Genomic DNA, 15,720 nt, shown 5'->3' on the forward strand with positions numbered 1-15,720 from the left:
GCTTATGGCTTTACTTTCCATATTTGCCCACGATGCATCTAGCCGTTGAGAAGTGAGGTTGATTGCAGCCATGAGTGAGGAGTGGCATCGCGAGATTCCCCGGAACACGGGCAAGAGAGATGGCCGAGCTGACCATGATGTGATGCTGCTAGTACAAGGGCCAAGAGATGTCAGGACGTCTCTTCAGGTATAAAAATGACAACTTCCGCTCACATCGATGTTCAGTTTCTCAGTCCACCATCACCGCAGGACTCCAGTATTCGCGCTCTACACGGTCATATCAAAATCATCTTCAGCTCTCAATATGCAGCTCATCAACATCCTCACTGTCGCGCTCCTGCCTCTCAGCGTCCTGGCTCTGCCCAGTGCCGTGGAAGCAGTCGCCGCCCGCGACGTCGAAGAGTACGCCGTCCCCATCCCCGTCGACGAAATTGAGGCCGACGGAATCGAGGAACGCGACAACAATCCCAAGAAGATCTTTGCCCGAGCCCAGAACTGCCGCGTCACCGGCTCCGGCACTGTCAACTGCCGTGCTTGTGCAGACACTGCCTGCCAGGTCACCCACTACGTCTATGGAGGCAGCCTCTGTAAGCCTTACTAGCTCTACCCTTTGCCCTCAATGGCCTCCAGGTTGGAAGGACCGAGCTAACACGTCCAGACAACTGGCGCTGCGCTATCACCGGCGAAAGAGTCGTCATCGGAGGCGTCGGGGACAGTGTGTGGTACAGGGAGTATAGCACGGGTTGCTTCACCAGCGGCCACTACCTCCCTTCCAGCTGCCGACCCGGAAGTTGTGAAGAATCATAGACACCTGCATGTCTCTCACAGATGGAAAGCAAGAATGACATTCTGAGCTCCGTCAGCCGTGTCTGTGGGAGAATGCGTGCCGTCCATAAAAGGAGACCAAGCCATGCCAGCTGGAACAAAAGTTGGGCCAAGCAGGATTATCAGTAGATCCACAGTCGATTTCCCAATGACAAGTATTTCTCTCCATAACAGATGAGAGCACGTTGTAGCTGTTACAAGTATGAAGCAGTGGTAGAATGGGTGGTTGCCTGGCCCTGCGTGGCAGCTAACAAGGGACGCACATCTGCCTTGCAGCCGTGGTCCTCATTACGAGTGACACCGGCGCAGGAGTCCATCAAGTCATGACCCGCATCGCAGTTGTCGATCACGTTCTCACCGACCCTGTTAGTTTTACGGTAGTTGAGATTACGTAATACTAGTATGTGATTATACGGCTGGTATAATCCGTGCCTGGAAATGACTGTTGCTGGCCATACCTTAAATTAGCAGTGTCGCGCTATGTTAACCTTCGCCCGTGATACTGGTGTATATGTTTCTAGGGGGTGATTATACGGCTGGTACAATCAGCGCCCGGAAACGACCGGCCTGCCACCTCCGCCAGCCTGTCACCTCCGCCAGCCTGTCACCTCCGCCAGCCTGTCACCTCCGCCAGCCTGTCACCTCCGCTAGCCTGTTACTTCCTATACCTAGAATTCTTGGTACCCTCTTAGAGTACTAAGTTTTTTTATAAGGAGGGTACCAAGTTTTCAAAAATAACTATAGTACCCTCGATTTCTTTGTCACGATCCTGCCTCCGGGGTTAACCGTCTGGCAGGGCGCTGGGGTTGCTGTTCTGCAAGATAGGTAAAGCCTGTGCAATCACAACTAACACTCTACTGTCGTTCTCTCTCTAGGTTGTTGTTCGTGTCTCTTAGAAGAGATACTAGTCTCGGCAATTGAGTGACTAGTTTAAGTATAGGTGAAACTAATACTTAGATTAATCGCTGAAGTATAAAGGTAATGACTGTCTATAAGGAGATCCTCCTAACTCTATATACCCTTTATCCTTTATCGTGCTTATATGGTTATTCCTTCTTTCGTAACGGTTATGTCCTAGGGGATAACTATTATACTTAGCGGAGTGACGGTTATGTAGATATATATAACTATTAGTATAGTACCCGGTCTAGTCCTTATCGGTTCCCTTAACGTAATCCACAAGCGACCCCGCCCACACAAGCGACCCGCCCACTTTCCTCTCCATTTCGTATAAGCTATCTTTAATCCCATATTCCTCCACCAAAAATCATGCCACAGCAATCAAATGAAGGCGATATTATTCTAGCACTAAACGCGCTTCAATCCGATCCAAAATTAAGCGTACGAAAGGCTGCGCAGATCTACAAAGTCCCTCGTACGACACTTCGCGACCGACGACGCGGTGCACAGCAAAAACGCGATACCCGACCACATAACCAGAACTTGACCTCGTACGAAGAGGATAGTATCGTACGATACGTACTCGACCTAGATTCGCGTTCGTTTCCACCGCGCCTTAGTGGTGTTCGAGAAATGGCGGATCGACTCCTCCGCGCACGCGACGCGCCACGCGTCGGAACGAACTGGGCCTCAAACTTCGTACGACGACGACCTGAGCTCCGTACGCGTTTAAATCGAAGAATCGACTACCAGAGGGTCCTCTGCGAGGATCCGGACGCGTATCGCGCGTGGTTTGAGCTCGTACGAAACATAATCGCGAAATACGGGATCCACGATGACGACATCTATAACTTCGACGAAACGGGCTTCGCGATGGGTAAAATCTCCGCCGAAACCGTCGTTACGACCTCCGATCGACGCGGGAGGCCAAGAGCCGTACAACAAGGGAATCAGGAATGGGTTACAGTAATCCAGGGCATCGCGTCGTACGGCTATTCAATCCCGCCGTATATCATCTTCGCCGGGAAGGTCCACCTCAAATCCTGGACCGCGAATAGCCCCCTACCGCCCGACTGGGTAATCGCGCTTTCAGAAAACGGTTGGACGACGAACGAGAGAGGCCTAGAATGGGTAAAACACTTCGATTTCCATACGAAGAGTCGTACGAAGGGTACCTACCGCCTCCTCATCCTCGACGGCCACGAGAGCCACCATTCCGTCGATTTCGAGCTCTACTGCAAAGAACAGAATATCGTAACACTCTGTATGCCTGCTCACTCGTCGCATAAGCTCCAGCCTCTCGATGTTGGGTGCTTTGGACCTCTGAAACGGGCGTACGGTAAAGAAATCGAAGGTCTAATGCGGGCGCACGTAACCCACGTTTCAAAGGAGGACTTCCTCCCAGCCTTTTATAAGGCGTACGACGCTGCAATGACCAAATCAAACATCCAGGCAGGCTTCAGAGCGACAGGCCTAGTACCGTACGACCCGAATTATGTGATTTCACAGCTAGATATGAAGTTTCATACGCCGACACCGCCAGGTTCCTCTGCTGGACTACCACCCCCATGGGTTTCAAAGACGCCGAACAACCCAATTGAGACCGAATCGCAGACGAAGTATATTGAAAATCGCATCGTACGACACCAGAATAGCTCACCGTCGTCCATTGTTGAGAGCGTACGGCAGCTAAGAAAAGGAGTCATAATGATGGTACACGAGCAGGACCTTATGCGCCAAGAGCTCGCCGAACTTCGAGATGCAAACGACCGCCTTAGCCGCCGTCGTCGTACGAAAAGAAAGCAGCTACAGAAAGGAGGGTCCCTCACGATTGATCAGGCAAAGGATTTGAAGGCTCAAATCGATGCGACGCAGCAGTTAATAGCGGAAACGAGTCAGAATAGTGGTCGTACGAGGAGGCCCGAAACGCGCGCGCGACGATGTGGCGTCTGCGGCGAGCCCGGGCATAATGCTCGTACGTGTCAGAAAGTTGTATCTGCCTCTGAAGAAGAGGATTCCGAATAGTTTGAATTGATTTAAGGCGTTATGGTTGATTTAACTTATATATTATCGTACGAGTGCGTAGAAGGTGGGCGGGTCGCTTGTGTGGGCGGGTCGCTTGTGGATTATGTTAAGCGTACGGAGCATAAGCCACCACTAATTGACAGGGGTAATGCGCCAGAATCAACGACCTCCAACCACTCGGAGCTGACTCGCGTCCCAGACGGCGTCAGCTACATGCCCATCAAGGCAGTCATGGCCCGGGTCGTGAACATCATCGAGGTCGAGCAAAGGATCGCCGGAACTCTGAGGTGGTGACCGGCAACGTACATTGCTGTTGCGGGCGACACACCAGCTCCAGTGGTATCCGACCCGGCAAAGAAGTCTGTCAGCGACCTCACCGGCGACAAAAGTTGAGCTTGAGCCAAAAAGGGCTGAATGCCCAATTCGGATTGCCTCATGCAGCTACTCATAAAGCTAACGCACAGGATCGGACAATATTGCGCGCCCGCCAGTTCAGCCGTAGACCAGGGGCGTCTACCGGGGCCAGAAACGACATTCTAGACCTCCTGCAGCAGAAAAAAGCAAAACAAATCGCGAGAGCGGTGATGGGTGCAGCAGCCGACAGACCCGACAATCGCGGAGCCTCGAATCAACGAACCCAGAAACGTATTAACATAGACACAGGAACGCCGTGGCCGACAACCACTCAAGGTTCTTTACCCTAGCCTAACAGACGCCTCCACCGACGACGCCCCCTCCTCCTCAGAGCCTGAGTCATTCGGTACAACTCAGAGGCCGAGCTGATGTCCGGATATTTTTAGTTGCTTCTGTATTAGGCATTATTTCACTATCTCACCCATGCAGGCTGCAAACAGTTCCTCTACGAAAGTGACCTCTTCATCCTCCTTCTTGACTTCGACATTCGACGACCCGAAACGAAGAACACCAGTCACGTCATTCATCTCGATAGCAGACTCCTGCTCCCCGGGTCCCCCACCACTCCCGAGACTTTCACGATTCGTCCTGTCGCCTTTACCCGCCACCCCCTGGTTACCCTTCCACCGTACCAACACCGTTGGAATCCGTCGGTGATCGCTGGGCGTATATGCCGCCGGAAGACTCCTCGGCTCAAGTCTGCTGACTTCCTGAACGTCAACAGTAATCTCCTGCGAGACCATGATCCCACCGAGCCGTAGTTGCTGGTGGTGCTGAGGATACCCCATTGGAAGCGCTTGCCCATCATCTGACAGTTTCTCTCCGCCCAGCAGCATTGGCGACATTGGGTCGTGCTCCTGGCTGCTCTTGATGCTCAGTTTGTCGAAGATAGTCGTCGAAAGGCGCTCTTGACTGGTCGAGATGATGTTGCCCGCCGCATCGACGGCGCCGAAGCGGTACTTCCCTTGTTGACGTCTGAGTCTGGAGAAAGGCGACATCATTCGGCGCGCGGGGGGTGACGTCCCCGAGCGAACGAGTGGCGGAGGGCCGACTGACACTGAGTTCAGCACAGATGACATCTCGCGGTGCACGTCCCGCGCGAAAGCAGCGTGGCACGGCGAGTTCTTGTATACGAGCTGGTGCGTCTTGAAAAACTGGAGGGGGATGAACTTGAACTTGTGCACAGTGGGTCCGGCGTGGATTGGCAGCACCATGCTGAATGTGAGGAGGGAGCAGTTCATCGGCCGAGCGACATCAGTGGCTGGACGACAGGGTACGCGAACGATTGTCGACGACAGAGTTGCCGTGTCGAAAACCGGATCGCTGATTGAGCTTCGGAACACTTTCATGGCGTTCAGGAGGATGCGTACTAGCTGTGCCTCCTGTGGCGAACAGTCCCCTTTCATTCGGTCTAGTTTCTCCACAGCAGCAGCAAAGTTCAGACCCTCCAGGCGGCGCAGGAAAACCACGTGCCACTCCTCGAGCCGCTCCAAGGATAGCTTCGTGGTCGGGAGGAGGTTGCGCGCCTCCTTTCTGACTAGAACGTCGAATCCGCGGTTGTCTAGTCGGGCTCGGACAGCAAAGAGACCGAGGTGAATTCCAGGGTCCAGCATCGTGTCCTGTAAACTGTTGGACATTACCCGTAGGTTATCTTCGAGATTAGCAGTCTTGATCTGCATCCGGGTGCCGATAATGTGCGACACCTGACGCACCTCTGCAAAGAGGTATCCCATTGCTCCCAGCTTATCAACAAGACGCTGGCTTTCCACCCGGCGTACCAGAATCATTAGGGATCCCGGAGCATACTCCCGGGAGCGAGGACCCTGTCGCTTCTGAGCCAAATCGTCGCCGTCCCGGGAAGCGGGACAGGGTGTTCCTATATAGTATCAGCGATTCTTGTCCATGAACAGGACACTTCAGCACGCCGTACCTGTGGCGAAGATTTCATCCCACAATATGCCCACATCCGTCAGACTCTCTCGCATCTTCTCAGCCAGTGTAGCAGCAGCCAGGCAGAATAGCTCGCGGAATATAATATCGTAGTTGTCTGCTAGTTTGCCATCCTCATGAATCAACTTTATCCCACTTCTGTTATTGCCTGGTTTGTGCGGAAGGCCGGCCAAATGACTGTTCATACGCCCAATTAGGGGCAAGAGACTTGACCACTCTCGAGATGCCCGGAACATCCAGTGAAAGAGCGGATGTGCCGTGCTGAAGACAGCATCATGAGACTAAGCCACTGTTAGTCGATCTGCAACTATATTGGTAGTAAGGCAACTCCACCACCTTCTGGAGAAAAGAGTCTGTGATCTCTTCACTGGGGAGCACGCCATCGGGCGTGACTAGAATCCTCCCCCGTTTGTCGAACACTGCAGAAGCGAGAACTATTCGCTGGGCCTTACTTGCATAGCCCTTGCGTATCCGTGCCGAGTAAATCGCTATGCCTGCCATGATGAAGCAGGCGCCAATTGACTGCAGAGGAAGACTGTTAGCACTTTCAAGTTGGCGGAATGGGCTGAGACTCACGAGACATATAACCGGGATGACGGTTGTATCCCGAGAAGAGCCACTCTCCTTCAAGTTTAAGCGCAGCAACTCGTAGCTCGTGCCCATCGCGGCACACCAATGCATGCCCGACACTGCACCAGCCAGTACGATTGCACATCCCACTCTCCTCCACAGCGAGTTCGTCCATGCCACTCTGAACACAAAGAATAGCGCTAGGGCGACAGTACTCGCAGCGGCGGCGATCACGGCGGCGCCCACGACGTTGGCGACGGCGTAAATGCATCGGTAGTTGTTGATGGATGCATTGCCGAGGTAGTGCATCCCGCAGATGGCGCACCCGGATAGGCATCCCGACAAGGCGATGCGCCACCAGTATACCTTGTTCGTCGTCGACACGGCGAGGAATGCGACGAGGAGGACGACGATGGGCACGAAGAAGGAGAGGGCCGTGATAGGGACCGAGTAGGCTATTTGCAGCTCTGGCTCTCCATTGAGGAGAGTGACTGCTCTGTTACCTACGAAATGCTGAGGACACGTCAGTACTTATGAACGAGCTTCAGGACGGAAGACAGGCCAGCGCACCATGGACCAGATCGCAATCCCTCCCATCGAGATGGCTGCGCCACATAGAAGCATGCTGGCCTGGGGATTAGCGGAAGTATCCCATAGCAGCTTTGCGCACGGAGAGACTGACTGGTTGTAAAGCCCTCTTCGAGACGTCCGCCGGTTGATCAACTCAAGTGTTGATCCGGCTCCGATGAGACTGACGATATAGCTGAGCGCGAGAAGGCCAGCATTTACTGAGAAGGGGACGACTTGCCCTAGGTAAGGGGTAAGCTCTTCGGATGATGTTGACATCGCGAGCGGCGTTTAGCGGAGATTCGCCCAAGCTTTGTGATGAACTGAGACAAACTGGAGGGGTGGCTCTAGCGCCGATGGAGTCTTCGGTCGCTCGACAAGCTTCGAACTGAAGGATTGCTGTAGTTGCCGCGATATCCGCCGGTTAGAAGCGCTCTGCCATCGTAGCCCGCGTCTTCTGAGCTTCGGTGCGAGTGTGGAAATCGCATGAAGTGGGTTGGAAATTGAGAGCTGGCGGATGTCATGCACTTTGGATTGTCCGTTCAAGATTCATGGGCACGAGAAATCTTGACATCTTTCTCAGCCGTTCCCTCCCGCATTGCCAAGGGTCCCTCGACAACTTGAGATGGCAGATGCAGGACGGGCAAGCAGGCTACTGTGTTATCAGCGGGACTGGAACGAGAGATTAGCCGCCGGCGCCGTGTGGCTTCGGCCCTTTGCCCGATCTTAGGCGATGACTGGGGATGAATGCGCTGGCAAATTCGAGGCGGTATTGACCCGCGTGCGTAAACTTCATTGCAAGGGACCACACAGAACCAGTTGCATTGAACCCCGCCGATCATCGCCGTTCCTGGACCCCCTGCAGCGATGGCACCCAGATAAATCTATGCATCCCTGGTTTTCAGCTGAGTTTCTTCTTGTCCTGAGAGCCACACTTGGGTTAGCGGAAAGCGAATTCGTGCAGGGATGCTTCGAGGATTGTTAAAGGTACCTAAGGTCTACTCGGTGTCTCCGATTGGCCAAGAAGCGTCGGACGGGGCTCCGGAATTCATCATTGGTACGTTGGGTCAGGAGGACGAAGCCACATTCTCACGTTCAATCCCCACAACACAATGGAGGCGGAAACTCCGTGATCTGGTCACTTAGCCCTGCGGTTAGTGGGAGGAAGCTGCTCCGGCCATTTACCAGAACCCATTCATGCCTCGTGATCGCTAGGTTTGAGCCTTGGACACTCCCTGTTGTGTCATTGTCAGTCCGGCAAGCGCAGCGTCGCGGCCCATGGGGATGGGAGAGGCAGGCGTGAAGGCTACAGTAGATTGCCACCACACACCGCTGTGTGGCAATACCAGCATTGCATGGCGAGTTTTGGCTGCACTTTCGGCAGTAATTTCAGCTGGTCTGCAACTGGAACATCAGCCAGGGACGCAGTCGCAATAGTCTTTGGCATTTTGAGCATTGTCTTATGGACGACACTGAGCCTGCCTATATAGCAAGCGATTACTATATGTTCCCCGCTGGCGAGAGCCCTGGCTCTTGCGGAGGTGGTTTGCCTAAAGATACGGATGACGACAACGATGCTCTTGTTAGACATGATGCTGTGTTGACGGCAGGCCCAGTGCTACTACTGGTAGGAGCTTTGGCTGCTGTGGTGGCAGGCTACCTGACGATGCCGGTGGCGAGAGCCCCGATGCTACCGCTCCCCTCCTCCGTCACGACGCCCGGCGTCTTTAACCCCCAGGATACCCAGTCAGTCCAGAGTAAAACAGAATTCCCTCCGAGCATTGGCGATAAGACGGCGTACCTGTATTCCGACTCCCCCCCCCCAATTCCGACACCTCTCCACCACCAAAATCCACCTTCCACCACCGCCACTTCGACACCACATTTGACGCGACAAACCGTGTCAGACACGCTTATTTCAACTGTTATTTGGTGTTTTATACTTTAAAGCTCGTCAGAATGCGTTCCTATACCGAAAACGACCTCCAAAACGCGATCAAAGACGTGCGCGCAGGGATGCCCCGGAAAGCCGCCGCGCGCGTCTGGGGAGTTCCCAGGACTACCCTCCTCGAGCGCCTTCAAGGTACAGAGGATGCCATAAGCGCTACTTCAAGCCGTCAGAGGCTATCTCCAGTTCAAGAGGAACACCTCGCGCAGTGGATTATCGTCCAGGATACCGTCGGTCTCGCACCTACGCACTACCAAGTTGCCGACTTCGTCACCCGTATCCTCCGACTTAGCGGCGACAATAAGCCCCTCGGTAAACGGTAGATTCAGGGCTTCAGACGCCGATATCCTAAAGTCTCAACAATCCTCGGCCGTCGTATTGATTCGACAAGAGTTAACGGCGCCAGCCAGGCAGCAATCAATACGTTCTTCGACCGATATAACAACCCCGCGATCGCTACGATCCCAGCCCACCACCGCTACAATATGGACGAGACTGGTATCATAGAGGGCTATGGGGCAAATGGCCTCGTTCTGGGGCCTTTAGAGAAGCGAGCTACGTACGTCAAGGGAGACCCGTCGCAATGCTGGACCACCATTATTGAGTGCGTCTCTGCTAATGGCCGTATTCTTGACCCCGTCGTTATCTTCAAGGGCAAGACAATACAAGCACAATAGTTTCCTAACAATACAGCAGAACTAAGCCTTCTCACGAAGTGGGTATTTGATGCCCAAGAGAACGGCTAGACGTCAAACGAGATCGGCCTCCGCTGGCTCATAGAGGTATTCCTACCTATGACGAAGCCAGCTCATAATCACGAACGACGCCTACTAGTACTGGACGGCCATAGGAGCCACGCCACTAACGACTTCATGTGGGAGTGCTTTCAGAATAACGTACATCTCATATATCTGCCACCTCATTCGTCGCATGTTCTACAACCCCTCAACCTTACAATCTTCGCGCCACTTAAGGCTACATATCGGAAGTATGCGCGGAGACTCCTAGTCCAGAATGACAGCAGCCCGATCGGTAAAACCGGGTTCCTTATATGCTACGCGAGGGCCCGTTATAAAGCCTTCACGAAGCACCATATCACTACAGGTTAGAGGGTTACTGGGCTATAGCCGATCTCACAACAGCGCCCTCTCCGCAGCCCCTTCGTCCTTCAAACCACCACACCAGAAGCCCAGAAGAAGCTAGCAGAGTCCGACAATACCTTCAAGTCGAGTAGCCGAGCTATCAGGACTAGCTATACTAACCGTACTATTATTAAGACTCCTAGGCGTACTAGTGAAGTACGTGATGCCTTCTCTGCTGCGGGGTATAACCTCACCAGGGACCGCACAATCAGGCTACTATTCCGCAAGCTTGGAAAGAGCCTTGATGACCGTAATCGGACCATTGCAGAGTCCTCTCATGAGATCGCTCAATTGACTGCGAAGGTCGAAGAGTTGAAGCCCAAGAAACAGGTCACTGTCATACAAACAAATCCCAATGAGAGATTCATCCGTATCGAGTCAATCAGGCGCAGCCAGGAGATCCTACAAGCGAAACTAGCGCAGCTCAAGGATGCCCCTGTATACAGCTATAAATCATGCCTCTATCAGTACGAGATTGAGCTCAAATAACGTTGGGAATGCCCTCAAATCGTCGCCGTTCTGAAGCCCATTTTGGTGGTGGAGGGGTGTCGGAATTCAGGTACGCCGTCTTAGTAGTACACTGTGGAGGAGCCAACGTCGAAAATACAGGGGGTTTTCCTTCAGATCAGAAATACGGGAGCAGAGTTGGAGAGCTGCTGGCCAATAAGCCGCTGAATTACGCTGCCATCCCCTGTTCGTAGTGGGGTACCAGGTGACGTGTCCTCGATAAATGGTCGGTGCAGCCGCAGTGGATGCAGGTCTTTCCATCAGTCGGTTTGCTCGGATCTGCCTTGCTCGTGCCTGCAATCAGCCGGCGGCCCCCACAGCAGCATTTACAGGATCCTGTAATCCTGGTGTTCGGCGTGGTTCGAGGGGCAGGCACGTCACTCAAATAGATGAGTCAGGGACAGGGACGCCTGTCTGCCACCCAGCCGGTGGAAATAAGAAGTGAGAAAGCGAGTACTTCCGTAACTGCAGACACACTTACTTTAGCGCATGTACCTCCCCACCAGCCAGCCAGAACCCCACCGTACCCTAGATTCGCAGGATCCTGTCTGCTGGCAGATCGCTCGGCCAGCCAGAACCCCACCGTGCCGGTAGAATCGCAGGATCCTGTCTGCTGGCAGATCACTCGGCCAGCCAGAACCCCTGCCGGCCAGGGTTCCAGGCAGCTATGGTCAGAACATCTATCAGGGAACCGGATCAGTCCCTTCAGGACATATGTCGTCATATCTTCTCTTCGAAGGCGTCACTGTGCCGCCCGGAGGTGGTTTCTTCGGGCATTTCGGAGACTAGGGCTAGGGGTCCAAACATTTGTACGGTCGAGAATCCACGGATCATTTGCAGTCGGGAGGATGGGCTTATTAAGATACTAGAATTGGTTAATTGAGCGTTCGAGTCGGATCAGGAGGGTAACCGACCTACAACCCGCCATCTTTCAATTTAACCTGGACTTTTGTACCGCCCACATCTTCTTCGTGGAATCGAACCACACCTGTTGCGTCACCCCAGAACTTCGTTTTATCCTTATGAGATGAGTCCCAAATGTTCCATACCGAACCGTTGATCAATGCCGCGAGCACCACGCCTGACCCTGGTCGTCCATCGAAGGCGTAGTACTCCGAATTTGGCAGCCTTCCAAAGGTCGACGATTGATACGGCTCGGGTTGGCATGTTTCGAGGATGTGCTTCACCCACTGCTAAGGATTAGACAGGATATTGTGACTTGGTCACTTAAACGTACTGGGTATTCGTTTAACCTCGGTTTCAGGCGGTGATAGGCTTCCGGCTCGTTTGCAAGGCTTGCCTTGTCTATCTCATCCACAAAGCTTCCGATTATGTAGTCCTCTATGTAGAGATACCCATGCTCCTTGAAAAACTTCCAATATTCTAGGACTGTCGAACCAACCTCGGGCTGCTGAGACTCGCTGTCCAGGGTCGTCGTAGCAACATCGAGTTGCTCGAACTCCGTCAAGGGCGTGGTACATCTTGTACACAAGTTACCCTCGCGGGTAGCACCTTTATTACAGTACTGGCACTTCTCGGGTGCGGGGCTCCATCCAAGAGCAACATTTCCGGGAGTTTCTGTAAGGCCACTCGCCATTGATGGCTCGGCTCATAATGGTCTGAGTAGGGATGCTAAATAATGAAACCACCTATGCTGCCTTGGCAGCCTTCGAAGTCTGTACTAGTTTCGTGGGTAAATTCGTTACATTTCTTCAGCACGAGACGCACTGATGAAATTTTTGGTCCATCCTCTGTTCGAGCCGCTTGGGCATGAGGGGCAGGGACACCCCACCAGGCCTGAAATTACATTTCTCCGCTCCGAACATGCATCTAAGTACCCACAATTTTTTGGCAGGTGATCAAGTTAAGAGAAAGCCCTCTGGAGTGGCTGCGGGCAAACGAAATGTCACCGCCGCACTCACTTATCACCATCCACACGGAATCCTTCTGCCGCACCGTGAATAAAGTGTCGAGGAAACATTGGTACGAGGCTCGCTGCAGTGAAGGAAAGTCATTTTTACAGCTCTCTGGTGTTTTTGTCTAGATGTGGCATGGTGTCTACGATGTTTCAGGTGATTCATGTACTCCGTACCCGTGTCTCCCAGCGAGTCATCATTCACGGCCGGGGCGGCCTTGAAACCCAGTCCACCCTGCCAAGCCACGCTCTAGCCACCCCATTGTGGCGCACACTGGTGACCACCCTTTCCACCAAGCTCATCCAGGCGCCGAACTGCGGCCAGGTCGGCCTCGGTCATCACCAGACGCGACAGCTTGCAACCAATCGTTTAGCGCCGCCAGATACGACTTGCTTGATCTATTCTGACCCAAGTTCACCAAATACAAAATCGACTGATGAATGAAAGGCAGGAAGCCTTGTGCAAAGAAAAGAGATGAGCATCAGGCTCTCGAGGAAGTGGGGTTGGGAGCACTCATTCAGCTCATGCAAGAGCAGGGGCAAAGCCGGATCTGCCAACAGGCATGCCCCCCAATCGGCCTTGGCGCAGCGTCCTTTTCAGCCTTTTCAGAGATCGTTTCGCACCTATTATCGAGCGGATAGTTGGCTAGGTAGCGGAGCACCTCGTTCGGCACTTGCGCTGTCCGCTCGAGAGCCTTCGCGATAAGCCGTTCGAAGCTCGCCCCGAGCCGGAGGAGGCGGTCCTGTTCAATAATTTCTGCATCGCCCCGGAGTTTGGCGCGCGCTGCAGCAGATAGGGCGCTCAAGCTCGTCCGGAAGTGCACGCCCATGTCGCTCCCGGCGAGGTGTCTCGCCCAGCCCATCTCGCGAACCCAGGTCGACTCGAAGTCAGGCCCTTGCCGGCTGTCAACTATCCGCCGCGTCTCCTCTAGCTCAGCCGCCAAGCTTTCTTCGTATCTCGTAAGACGGTCTGCTAGCAGACGTTGAGGGGAGCCGGAGGCGGTGGACCTAAGGCTAGTCGTCCCGTCAGGTCCTATACTACCCTGTACTTGCTCGACTACCCAGTACCGAGCGCGGCTTCCTCGCGATAAGATCTGAAGTCGTACCTCCTTCCAGATACTGTCGTGTCCTAACTGCGAGCGGTGGACCCTGATCAGCCTCCGGCTCGTCGTAAGGAAGCGGCAGTCCGAGCAGCTGAGGCCGTCGACGATTGGTAGCTGCTCCACGTAAGGCGAACCGTCGGCGGGTACCGGGACGGCCTGTGGGTTGGCGATCGGCTCGGCCGTGTAGCTGTAATCGAGGATCTGTCGCATCACCTCGCCCTTTAGGCGGTGGATCCGCCAGAAGTGCAGCTGTACGCCGTCGCCTGGCCGAATCCCGACCCTACACGACATGCAGATCAGGACCCGGTGCTCCGGACCACTGCTACTCCCGCCGCCGCCGCCGGTGCTCGCAGACCAGCTTAGCAGACCGACCTGGCCCCCAGTAACGCCGCCGTCAGACTCGTAGCGCACTGCCATAGCCGATAAGCTGGTGCTTATAGTCGTCATTACCACGGCCGAATGTATTGTAGCTCAACCAGTTTAGCGTATTTTGCAAACCACGAAATACGTATCGCCTACTTCCCTCTCTCACTCTCTCCCCTCAATTACTCCCTCTCGCGCAGCCCCTTTTAACCCCTAGTCCTTACCCCAGGTCCCAGGGTTTGAGGTAGGGGGCGCGCACCCCCTGTTTCCCCTAGTAATGACTATTATAGTAGTGGTCGTCACTCGAGCTAACCCCCAGCCCGCTGACTCAGCCTTAACTATGGGCTTACCCCAACTTGCCCTTAGTAGTAACGGTTACTACCGGGCTGAATGATAGACAGTGTGTCAGGGCAGTGCGGGATAGACTGATCAGGGGCATATTTGTACAGTACTACTTAAGGCTTGAAGCCATCGTGACGTTTTTCATAGCACGGAGCCAGATTATCCATCACTCAGCTTCACCAATCCGACTTGATTTTTCCACCCCATTGAATTCCTACGCTTCTGTGTGACGACCCGACCAACAGGTCGCAAGATCGGGCCAGGGACAAGGGCAGGTCATGCACGCGGGGCAGCACACCCCTGGTTACATAAGCATCCCATTATGTCAGCCAGACGGAAGTGGATCGCTGGGATCACCACAGATCCAAGACGATCCAGGATCACCGAGGATCACCAAGGATCCAAGACGATCCAGGATCACGAGGAAACCAAGTGATCCAGGGAACCACGATGAAGGACAAAGGATATATAGCACCAGGAGGATCTCCTTGTAGACAGTCATTACCTTTGTACTTCAGCGATCAATCTAAGTATCACCCTCACCCTTCACTTGACCTAGTCACTCAATTGATCCGAGTGTGATATCTCGCAAGAGACACGAACGACAACCCCCTCGAGAACACGAGAAGCACGGAGTCAGTATTGCATGAGGTCGCTACCTGCCTTATTCAGAACATAAACCCCACCGCGCCGATCAGACGGTTGACCCCGGAGATCGGATCGTGACACCAGGTCCGTCGTCTTGCCCGGTAAAGTCTTAGTTAATAGTGAAGTTGTAAAAGGCGACCAGCTTCTCAAACTTGCTTGAAATCTTACTAATCTGCGACTCTATGGGCCCCGTGGCGGCCAGGTCGAGATCCAATAGCACCTCCCTAAAGTCCTCCCTTAGTACCTTAGCCGCATAGCTGGTCGCCCTCACCTCGAGGCTAGCCATAACCGCCTTCGCCTCAGCCGCCGATATAACGCCCTGCCGCAACGCCATAACCAGCAAGCCCCGCAACAACTGCGGCGGCCAGGTTGAAACAGATAAGCATGTCCCGATAGTTAGCCACGTATAAGAGGAAATAGAAGCGCCACTCCGGATCGACCGCAGGCGGAGCTTCTTCTCCTCGCATACGACCGCGTCCGCATGAGCTCGAGCCTAAACGG

The 15,720-nt window shown here is 53.9% G+C and overlaps 4 protein-coding genes across 4 annotated transcripts; 1 reads left to right on the forward strand and 3 right to left on the reverse strand.

Moving 5' to 3' along the window:
• Nucleotides 1-304: 304 nt before the first annotated feature.
• Nucleotides 305-807, forward strand: B0I36DRAFT_364426 (uncharacterized protein; the record flags this gene model as incomplete). Its single annotated transcript, XM_046158963.1, has 2 exons — nt 305-587; nt 659-807. 2 exons carry the CDS (start codon nt 305-307, stop codon nt 805-807), a joined length of 432 nt encoding a protein of 143 aa, XP_046009983.1.
• Nucleotides 808-4,502: 3,695 nt separating this feature from the next.
• Nucleotides 4,503-8,014, reverse strand: B0I36DRAFT_385260 (uncharacterized protein). Its single transcript, XM_046161055.1, has 7 exons — nt 7,493-8,014; nt 7,367-7,435; nt 7,255-7,309; nt 6,691-7,197; nt 6,451-6,636; nt 6,095-6,395; nt 4,503-6,040 (listed from the first exon to the last, which is right to left on the reverse strand). Exons 1-7 carry the CDS (start codon nt 7,528-7,530, stop codon nt 4,569-4,571), a joined length of 2,628 nt encoding a protein of 875 aa, XP_046009984.1. The 5' UTR covers nt 7,531-8,014; the 3' UTR covers nt 4,503-4,568.
• Nucleotides 8,015-11,353: 3,339 nt separating this feature from the next.
• Nucleotides 11,354-12,836, reverse strand: B0I36DRAFT_326637 (uncharacterized protein). The gene is made up of 2 exons (XM_046154356.1): nt 12,086-12,836; nt 11,354-12,038 (listed from the first exon to the last, which is right to left on the reverse strand). Exons 1-2 carry the CDS (start codon nt 12,443-12,445, stop codon nt 11,763-11,765), a joined length of 636 nt encoding a protein of 211 aa, XP_046009985.1. The 5' UTR covers nt 12,446-12,836; the 3' UTR covers nt 11,354-11,762.
• Nucleotides 12,837-13,244: 408 nt separating this feature from the next.
• Nucleotides 13,245-14,562, reverse strand: B0I36DRAFT_136073 (uncharacterized protein). The gene has a single exon (XM_046148287.1). It carries the CDS (start codon nt 14,311-14,313, stop codon nt 13,282-13,284), a length of 1,032 nt encoding a protein of 343 aa, XP_046009986.1. The 5' UTR covers nt 14,314-14,562; the 3' UTR covers nt 13,245-13,281.
• Nucleotides 14,563-15,720: the final 1,158 nt, after the last annotated feature.

Source organism: Microdochium trichocladiopsis (genome assembly GCF_020744255.1).
Source record: "Microdochium trichocladiopsis strain MPI-CAGE-CH-0230 chromosome Unknown B0I36scaffold_7, whole genome shotgun sequence".
NCBI classification, from domain to species: Eukaryota; Fungi; Ascomycota; class Sordariomycetes; order Xylariales; family Microdochiaceae; genus Microdochium; species Microdochium trichocladiopsis.